This window comes from Nansenia antarctica (genome assembly GCF_963989245.1).
Source record: "Nansenia antarctica genome assembly, chromosome: 10".
NCBI lineage: Eukaryota > Metazoa > Chordata > Actinopteri > Argentiniformes > Microstomatidae > Nansenia > Nansenia antarctica.
Window position 1 is genome coordinate 27,100,018 of NC_137680.1, and position 11,059 is coordinate 27,111,076.

Genomic DNA, 11,059 nt, shown 5'->3' on the forward strand with positions numbered 1-11,059 from the left:
CCCTGTCCTCTCTCTCCCTTCCTCTCTCCCCCCTTCCCCTCTCTCCCCTTCCCCTCTCTCCCCCTTCCCCTCTCTCCCCCTTCCCCTCTCTCCCCCTTCCCCTCTCTCCCCCTTCCCCTCTCTCCCCCTTCCCCTCTCTCCCCCTTCCCCTCTCCCCCTTTCCCTCTCTCCCCCTTTCCCTCTCTCCCCCTTTCCCTCTCTCCCCCTTTCCCCTCTCTCCCCCTTCCCTCTCCCCCTTCCCCTCTCCCCCTTTCCCCTCTCTCCCCCTTCCCCTCTCTTCCCCTCCTCTCCCCCTTCCCCTCTCTCCCCCTTTCCCTCTCTCCCCCTTCCCCTCTCCCCCTTCCTCTCTCCCCCTTTCCCTCTCTCCCCCTTCCCCTCTCTCCCCCTTTCCCTCTCTCCCCCTTTCCCTCTCTCCCCCTTCCCCTCTCTCCCCCTTCCTCTCTCCCCCTTCCCCTCTCTCCCCCTTCTCCTCTCTCCCCCTTCTCCTCTCTCCCCCTTCCCCTTTCCCTCTCTCCCCCTTCCCCTCTCTCCCCCTTCCCCTCTCTCCACCTTTCCCTCTCTCCCCCTTCCCCTCTCTCCCCCTTCCCCTCTCTCCCCCTTCCTCTCTCCCCCTTTCCCTCTCTCCCCCTTCTCCTCTCTCCCCCTTCCCCTCTCCCCCTTTCCCTCTCTCCCCCTTCTCCTCTCCCCCTTTCCCTCTCTCCCCCTTCCCCTCTCTCCCCCTTTCCCTCTCTCCCCCTTCTCCTCTCTCCCCCTTCTCCTCTCTCCCCCTCCCCCTTTCCCTCTCTCCCCCTTCCCCTCTCTCCCCCCTTTCCCTCTCTCCCCCTTCTCCTCTCTCCCCCTTCTCCTCTCTCCCCCTTCCCCTCTCTCTCCCCCTTTCCCTCTCTCCCCCTTCCCCTCTCTCCCCCTTCCCCTCTCTCCCTTTTCCTGCTTACCCGACGGTCCTGTTTCACTATCCCTTCTCTTTTCTTCCGCTCACCCTCTCTTCCCACCCTCCCTCCCTCCTTCTCCTCCCTCTTTCCTTTTATCTCCTGCTGTTCTGGAGCATCTCGGGGAGGGGAGGGGGGGGGGCTCCCCTCCTCCTCCTCTTACTTTCCCTCCATCTCCCTCCCTCTCTTCTCTTCTTCTCATCCTCTCATCTTCTTGTCTGGCCTGTTGTCTTGCCAACTCTGGGTTTGAGTCTTATCGGCCAACGGAATCTTGGCCTCGTCAGCATCGTTCCATCCACTTCCTGTCTGTCTGTCTCTCTCTGGCCTTGTGCTCTTGTCCTCTTCAGCTGCTATCACTCTCTCTCTCTCTCTCTTTCTCTCCTCTTTTTTTCTCTCCCTCCCACTCGCCTTGGGTGTGGCATCTCTCTTGTGTTCTGTCAGTACAGCGCTTCCTGCTCCCCCTCTCTCCCTCTCTCCCCCTCTATAACACCCTCCCTCCCTCCCCCTCTATAACACCCTCCCCCTCTCCCCCTCTATAACACTCTACCCCCCCCCCCCCACGGCCACTGATTAATCAGCTCTGTTGGCATGCTGAGACTGTGTCTTTTGTTGCCACGGAGATATGACAAGTAATTAAAATCGTACGAGACACAAGATCCTTTCATTGTCAATTATGGGAATTAGTTAGTTAGTCCAGCGCAGCGGGGAGCCCTACACCCCCCTCCTGGCCCCCCTACACCCCTCCCCCCGGCTCCCAGCCTAGCTGTCATGATCAACACCACCCTGGGTAATGGACAGGCCTAAAAATACACCACCCCCCTCCTTCACTGGTATTGACATGAACCGTCTCTCCCTCCCTCTTTATTTCTTGCTCTGTCTGTCTCTCTCTCTTTGTCTTTCTGTCTCTCTCGCTCACTCACTCACTCTCTCTTCCCCTTTTCACCCTCTCTCTCTCTCTCTCTCTCTCCCTCCCTCCCCCCCCTCTCTCTCTCTCTGTCTCTCTTTCACTCTCCCTCCCTCTCTTTATTTCTTGCTCTGTCTGTCTCTCTCTCTCTCACTCTCACTTTCACTTTCCCTCTTTCCCTCCCTCCCTCTATCTTTCTCTCTGTCTCTCACTCGCTCAATTTCTCCCTCCCTCCCTCTTCCCCTCTCTCCCTCTTCCCCTCCCTCCCTCTGTCTTTCTCTCTCTCTCCCACTCACTCTATAGCCCCAGTAGGTCTCTCAGGTCCTCTGACCAGGGTTTGTTGGTTGTCCACCGTGCCAGACTGAAGACCACGGGTGATCGAGCATTCCAAACCGTGGCTCTCAAACTTAGGATAGGTGCTATAGAAATAAACTTTACTTACTTACTTACTTACTCCCCCTCCCCCCTCCCTCCTCTAGTTGGAGCTCCAGAGGCAGCAGCTGCTGACGGAGCGCCAGGCGTTCCACATGGAGCAGCTGAAGTACGCAGAGATGAAGGCCCGCCAGCAGATGGAGCAGCAGCAGCAGCAGGCCAACGCCGCCCAGGCCGCCGCCCAGGCGCAGGCCCAGGGCCCGCCCGGCCCCGGAGCCCACCACGGGCCCCCCCAGCACGGCCCCCCACCCCAGGCCATGCAGCAGCTCCACCCAGGGCCCCCCGGCCCCGGTCACCACGGCCCCCAGGCCCTGCAGCACCCCGGCCAGCCCGGGCAGTTCCCCCCCATGCACCACCCCATGGGCCCCCACCACCCCGGGCAGACGGGTAAGCTGGCACGCGCACACACGCACACATACATACATACATACATACATACACATACATACACACACACACACACACATTTTTTATATATGTGTGTGTATATATATTATATGTGTGTGTGTGTATATATATCTATATACACACACACACACACACACACACACACACATATATATATACAGTGGGGAGAACAAGTATTTGATACACTGCTGATTTTGCAGGTTTTCCCACTTAGAAAGAATGTAGAGGTCTGTAATTTTTATCATAGGTACACTTCAACTGTGAGAGACAAAATAAAATAAAAAAAACTCCCAATGATTAAATAAAAAACTCAAAATGCACTGTTCCAAATTATTATACACAACAGAGTTTGAAAACATTTTATAGGTTGTAAAGAACTAAAAATGGTAATTTGATGAATTTAGGGTTAGGAGGTCATATTAGGAGGTCATATTTACTGAAATCAAAAGCTATTTCAAACAAAAACATCTTAACAGGTCAAGTTACATGTTAACATAGGACCCCTTCTTTGATATCACCTTCACAATTCTTGCATCCATTGAACTTGTGAGTTTTTGGACAGTTTCTGCTTGAATTTCTTTGCAGGATGCCAGAATAGCCTCCCAGAGCTGCTGTTTTGATGTGAACTGCCTCCCACCCTCATATATATTTTGCTTAAGGATGCTCCAAAGGTTCTCAATAGGGTTGAGGTCAGGGGAAGATAAGGGCCACACCATGAGTTTCTCTCCTTTTATGCCTATACAGTGTTTCCTCCAGTAATTTTTACATTGGTGGCGGGTAGCCCTGACCGCGCGCGTTCAAAACAACGACGTATTTATTATTTTTTTTTTTAAAAATTTCCAGCATGTAATTCCGTTGTCAATAAAAAAATCGTCTCCCCTTCTTTTCCCCTTGGCGCCGTTCTCTGGACTGCAGCTGCGTTAGCATTAGCATCCATCTTTTCTTCTCCCTTCTCACCGTCACGAGCTCAAATGACACTTGTCGCCGATCTAACTCTTAACACTCACTTACAGGACTTCTGACACCATGTTGTGTTATTCTATTAAACATACACGTGAGTCCTTCTGTATTTCAATGTAAGTGTCTTTATTTTAACTCGCTCTGTAAGCTCTACAATACCGGTCTCTTGTAACCTGCCCACCTGACCTGGGGGGTATTCCATCAACGTCGCTAAAGGAAAATCCTGGCTTATTTTTGATAACTCTCGCGAGACCTATCAGAATATGCCTGGATATTTTTAAGAACTCTCGCGAGATTTATCAGACTAAACCTGGATTTTCCCTTTAGCGATGTTGATGGAATACCCCCCTGATGTCACTACGGTGGCCTGTACACAATAACAATAATACCACAGTTCACATTTAGACCAATCAGGAGCCCTTGTGTCACGTCGTCAACTGAATGTCATTAATCTGATTTTGGATCAGCGGTTAGAGAGAGATGGGCGTGGATTTAGGTGCACTTTTAGTCAACATCCATTATAGCGCTGATCTAGGATCAGATATATTTTAATCAGCTAAAATGTTCAGATTATTTTTTTTATTTTTTTAGAACTTTTTTTGTTTTGTTTTGTGGACTGAATCAATTCGTGGCGGAGGAAATTCATTCGTGGCGGCCCGCCACCAATAAATGCATGTAGAGGAAACACTGCTATAGCAGCCAATGACACAGAGGTATTCTTTGCAGCATGACATGGTGCATTGTCATGCATGAAGATGATTTTGCTACGGAAGGCACGGTTCTTCTTTTTGTACCACGGAAGAAAGTGGTCAGTCAGAAACTCTACATACTTTGCCGAGGTCATTTTCACACCTTCAGGGACCTTAAAAGGGCCTACCAGCTCTCTTCCCATGATTCCGGCCCAAAACATGACTCCGCCACCTCCTTGCTGATGTCGCAGCCTTGTTGGGACATGGTGGCCATCCACCAACCATCCACTACTCCATCCATCTGGACCATCCAGGGTTGCACAGCACTCATCAGTAAACAAGACTGTTTGGAAATTAGTCTTCATGTATTTCTGAGCCCACTGTCATGCTGCAAAGAATACCTCTGTGTCATTGGCTGCTATAGGCATAAAAGGAGAGAAACTCATGGTGTGGCCCCCATCTTCCCCTGACCTCAACCCTATTGAGAACCTTTGGAGCATCCTCAAGCAAAATATATATGAGGGTGGGAGGCAGTTCACATCAAAACAGCAGCTCTGGGAGGCTATTCTGGCATCCTGCAAAGAAATTCAAGCAGAAACTGTCCAAAAACTCACAAGTTCAATGGATGCAAGAATTGTGAAGGTGATATCAAAGAAGGGGTCCTATGTTAACATGTAACTTGACCTGTTAAGATGTTTTTGTTTGAAATAGCTTTTGATTTCAGTAAATATGACCTCCTAATATGACCTCCTAACCCTAAATTCATCAAATTACCATTTTTAGTTCTTTACAACCTATAAAATGTTTTGAAACTCTGTTGTGCATAATCATTTGGAACAGTGCATTTTAGTTTTTTATTTAAAAAAAAAATACTGTTATCATTGGGAGGTTTGTTCAATAAAATTTGAATTATACTCTAACGGTTGATGACTTGAAAATTATACTGATTGTCATTTGCATCGACTATTTAGGAAAATCTGAGAAATATATAATTTGCATAATAATTTGGAACGAAGTGTATATACACACACACACATATATATATATATATACACACACACATATATATATATATATGTTACAGTACATGTGGGAAGACGGTACATGTGGGAAAACTAGGGTCAGGGTTAGGTGCTAGGGTGCTTACGGTTAGGGTTAGGATTAGAGTTAGGGTTAGACATGCCAGCATGTACCAAGTCGACGTAGCACCTAACCCTAACCCTAGTTTTCCCACATGTACCGTCTTCCCACATGTACCGTAACATATATATATATATATATATGTTGATAGTTCTGTTATTCTGACACATCTGACAGATTAATATCAACAATTGAATATCCAATATATAACGATGCTAGGCCCTAACAAGTCCCTAGGGCCCTCCCCTCTGCTCATGTTCTCACTGACCCCTCCTCCCTGCCGTGCAGGACCAATGGGAGGGCCCGGTCAGCCCGGCAGGATGATGCCCGGCGGCCCCCCCCCTGGCAGCATGGCCCCCATGATGGGCCCCCGCCACCCTGGAGCCCCCAACGGCATGTGTGAGTACCACACTACTACACACACACACACACACACACACACACACCCCGCCACCCTGGAGCCCCCAACGGCATGTGAGAGTACCACACTACTGCACACACACACACACACACACACACACCCCGCCACCCTGGAGCCTCCAACGGCATGTGTGAGTACCACACTACTACACACACACACTCACACACACACCCCGCCACCCTGGAGCCCCCAACGGCATGTGTGAGTACCACACTACTACACACACACACACACACACTAGGGCAGTATCACATTTTTAAAACCGTTAAATCGTCCCAAAATTACACCACAGTTTAACCTCAGTTTACGGTGTCATGACTATCATTATTATTTTCACACAACGACAAAAATGTGGTATGATGTTCCAGTTTTATTCTCTGAACGACATCAGAAACTGAACAGCAAACGTTAACAACATTAACATCTGTGAAGCTGCAAATATAAAGCTTGAGTGCAACTACAGCGGGTAAAACTAATAGTGAAAGACCTGACATTAATTCTCCAGCCTGCGTCGACCAAAAATTAACTTTAATTTAATTAATTTTTAGAAATTAACAACAAATCTATCTTACCATCTTCTAGCATGAAGTCGGCTTATCAAATAATAACACAACAACAAAAACGGCAGTAATGAAAATGGGCATAAAGGCGTATCCTACAACGCTCACTGCTCTCCATCAAAAATGGCACATCCATCAATAATATTACACAATAACAACTGCTCTGATTAGATTGCTTAGATTGTTTAATACATCAACGGGGGGAAAAGCGAGATGAACTCACGAGTATCATGCCTCCTCCATTGAACGGAAAGTCCTATCTATCCCATTCAAAGTGTTTTAGTCTTCCCCCTTTCCACTGGTAATAAGGAATTGGCAAGAATAGATCGATATAAATAGATCAACATAATGCAGCACTATCATGCACAGATCAGCCTTAAAACATGTAACGTTAGATATATAACGGTGCGACGTATTTCTACGGAAAGGCTGACTGACGCGGGGCTCATTCAATCTCCGCGTTCGTTATAGATACGCTTGCAGCAGCGGGTGAACTCCCGGTTCATTGAGTTTACGGTTAAAAGCATAACTTCTCAGGGTGTCAGCGCGGTGGTTCAGGGCTCAAAATGACCGTATACCGATGGTGAAGTTAGCAAAGTAGTATTGTGTTTGTACCACCTCCATAGCCGGTGTTATTCACGGACAAACACGGTGCCCGGAGGCACCCTTTGCAGGTTAATAACTGTGGTTTACCGTGGGTTAGGATAACAATTCAAACGTGTCCGGATAGGGTAGAGGACAGGGAATCTGAAACCATTTGAATGCTGTCGATACGACACTGCTATCACGGTCGACACCAACATTATTTATATATACAGCATATGGATGTTACCTGCCTGTTACCTGCCGCTTTCAGTTCTACAGGACATCGCCATAATAGCGATTTTTTGTTATCCTTGTTGTAAATAAAAGTTCTATGATGCATTGAAATGACATTAAACTAAGATAATACGATGGTTATCATATTTTTTCAAATCTTTATTAATACGTTATTACAGAAACAGTAAGTGACATTTTCCTAGAGCGAAATCTGTTGTGGTATTTAAAAATGGCGGTTAGTGATGAAATCTATGAACATGGGATGACGATTTCCATTGACCAATCAGTAGGGTTGGGTATCGTTTGGGTTTTATCCGGTACCGGTACCTAACCAATACTTTAAAAACGGTACCGGTACCGAAACGGTACTTAATTCGGTACTTTAGATTTTTTTAAATGACATATATATATATATAATAATAACACGGTCGACAACATTAAACAGCTTTTCACTTTTTTATTGCTGAGGCACTGTTAGCTACTAGACACTGTTTGCTACTAGACACAGAGACACTGTTAGCTACTAGACACAGAGACACTGTTAGCTACTAGACACTGTTAGCTACTAGACACTGTTAGCTACTAGACACTGTTAGCTACTAGACACTGTTAGCTACTAGACACTGTTAGCTACTAGACACTGTTAGACACTAGACACTGTTAGACACTGTTAGCTACTAGACACTGTTAGCTACTAGACACAGAGACACTGTTAGCTACTAGACACTGTTAGCTACTAGACACTGTTAGCTACTAGACACTGTTAGACACTGTTAGCTACTAGACACTGTTAGACACTGTTAGCTAATAGACACTGTTAGACACTGTTAGCTACTAGACACTGTTAGCTACTAGACACTGTTAGCTACTAGACACTGTTAGCTACTAGACACTGTTAGACACTAGACACTGTTAGCTACTAGACACTGTTAGACACTGTTAGCTACTAGACACAGAGACACTGTTAGCTACTAGACACAGAGACACTGTTAGCTACTAGACACTGTTAGCTACTAGACACTGTTAGCTACTAGACACTGTTAGACACTAGACACTGTTAGACACTGTTAGCTACTAAACACTGTTAGCTACTAGACACAGAGACCCTGTTAGCTACTAGACACAGAGACACTGTTAGCTACTAGACACTGCTAGGATAGCTAGCGAAATTCGATAATATGATTATGATGATGATAATAATAATAATAATAATACAATTCAGATAATAGTAACTATATTACTACACTTACTATAAACTCACTCTTCTTAACTCGTAACACAACTGCTCAGCTCACTACCACGACACGCACTGATTGGAAATTTAACAGGCGATGTCACGTCACGACTCAGTCACGTGTGGTTGACTGTTGCATGACACCAGACACCAGGGGGGAAAAAAGTAGAAAAGTACCGAAATGAGGTACCGAAATCTCCTTTGCAATTCGGTACGGTAAATACCGAATGTAAAGTAACCGGTACCTACCGGTACCGATTTTCGGTACCCAACCCTACCAATCAACGGTGTGCAGCGTCACACGTCACACGCAGCCTGGCCAAAAAGTACGCTTCCCAACTTTCGCTACCCATCCCGAACAATAACTATTTTACCGTGCCGTGCTGACACGGGCCGCTCAATGGAAAAGCACCAAAGAACAGGGCTGACCCGGGTCGACCCGGGCTGGCACTGTAGTGGAAAAGCACCATTACACACACACTACCCCCTCCTCCACACACACACACACACACACACACACACACACACACACACACACATTACCCACTCCCCCACACACATACACACACATTACCCTCTCCTACACACACACACACACACACACACACACACAGCCCCTTCCCCCTCCCCCCAGACACACACACACCCCAAAACCACCCACGGTTTGTTTTCACCAGTACAACATGTTTCTGTGTTGGCTGCTGTTCTTATACAGAAAGCAGGCTTGGGGTCTGTTGGAGTTCAAGTCCAGACAGCTTTACACACACACACACACACACACATTGTGTTTTCTTCTCCATCTTTGGAATTGTCTATTTACGACACAATAAATCACTCTCAATAGAAATTAGAAGATGCCTCCCCTCCCCCCCAACCCTGGCAGAAACACAAACCCCTGACCCGTCTAAGTGATGTCATGTCCCTCGGGGGGGAATCCTAACAAGCGACCCACACGCACGTTACTCAAATCATCCTGCCAAGTCCCCACCGGCATCAGGTGCCAAATCTAGAAAAAAGAGAAAGTCTTCCCAGAAGAGTGGAGGCTGTTATAGCAGCAAAGGTGGGACCAACTCCATATTAACACCCATGGTTTTGGAATGAGAAGTTCAACAAGCACATAATGGGTGTGATGTTCGTGTGTCCCAATACCGTTGTCCGTATAGTGTTCTAGTCTTCTAGATCTGTCTCAAACCATGCCGTGTCTGGTCCTTGAATTTGAGGGAATTGAGTCTTGAAAGGTGCTTGAATTTGATGTTTCAGAAGGTGTGGGAACCCTGGGAAAGTTAATCTAATGTATTACTGTGTGTGTCCCCAGACTAATGTATTACTGTGTGTGTCCCCAGACCCCGGCCCCCAGCCCGGCCAGCCAGAGGGGATGTCCCCCGCCCCCACTGTCGGACCTGCAGCGGCCGCCCCCGCACGGGTGCCTGACAACTGAGAACCCAACCTCACACACACACACACACACACACACACACACACATATATACACATAAACACACGCCTCTTAAAAACCTCAGCCCTATTGATGGCCTTTGCTACTGGTTGGGTTTTTTTCCCCAAGCTATCAAAACGCTTACACACACACACACACACACCCTCCCGAACACAAATGAACATGTGTACTAACACTCAGGACACAGCGGCAAGGGTGTTACACACACACACACACACACACACACACACACCTCCCATTTAGGGCTCGACCCTGGCTTCCCTTTCCTAGTAAGAACACTGTTTCCTCCCTGGGGCTGTGCGGGTGTGCGTGTGCGTGTGCGTGTGCGTGTGCGTGTGTGTGTGTGTGTGTCGGGCAGGCTGGAGGTCAGAGAGAGGCTGAGGCGTTAGGCTCCTCCCAGTCAGGTGACAGTGTCCACAACGTGGTCCCTCTATTTAAAAATGATGATGTGCTGTCTGTCTCTCTCTCTCTCTCTCTGTCGCCCGCTTCCCTTTCTCTCTCTCTCCTTCTAGGATGACACTGTAGCTCTGTTTCCATGGCAATGCACCCCCCTCCCCACCCTCTCTCTCCTCTCTCGGGTGCCCCCCCCCCCCACCAGACAGACCCCTGGTCAGGTTTTAGGGCTAGTTAGTATTTCAGGGACGCAGGTGTTGTTGGGCCACTGTAGATGGAAACAAGGGGTTTCCTCCAACACACACACACACACACACACACACACACACACACACTCACACACACACCATCCCACTGAGAATCTACCTCTCTACTTTGCCCTTCCTTAAAAAAAACGATACACTGTAGTCCAAAGTGTGTGTGTGTGTGTGTGTGTGTGTGTGTGTGTGTTCGCTCCACTGCCCCTCTTATCACTTGGGTCACTACTCTCATCCCCAAGCCTCCATCAGCCAGGCGTAGCGTGATGTCACACACACACACACACACACATGCTCGAACCTGCTCTAATGCACTGGAGGCTGCTTACACTCACACACATCTGGACCCTTCTTCACTGCACTAGAGACCGTGTGTACACACACACACACACACACAGACAGAGAGAGGCATAATCTCCTGCTGACCTTCATACAGCCTTTTAGTGGGCTCCACACAGGG

General features: G+C 47.9%; 1 protein-coding gene across 1 annotated transcript in view; it reads left to right on the plus strand.

Annotated features, from left to right (window-relative positions):
- smarcc1a (SWI/SNF related BAF chromatin remodeling complex subunit C1a) overlaps window positions 1-10,702 on the plus strand; it is a gene marked incomplete at its 5' end in the record, with an annotated part of 40,012 nt that extends 29,310 nt beyond the window's left edge. Inside the window, 3 exons of the mRNA XM_080540611.1 lie at window positions 2,310-2,649; window positions 5,748-5,858; window positions 9,837-10,702. Coding sequence (XP_080396737.1) covers window positions 2,310-2,649; window positions 5,748-5,858; window positions 9,837-9,931 — 546 coding nt within the window. The 3' untranslated portion in view covers window positions 9,932-10,702. The remainder of the gene's footprint in view (window positions 1-2,309; window positions 2,650-5,747; window positions 5,859-9,836) is intronic.
- Window positions 10,703-11,059: the final 357 nt, after the last annotated feature.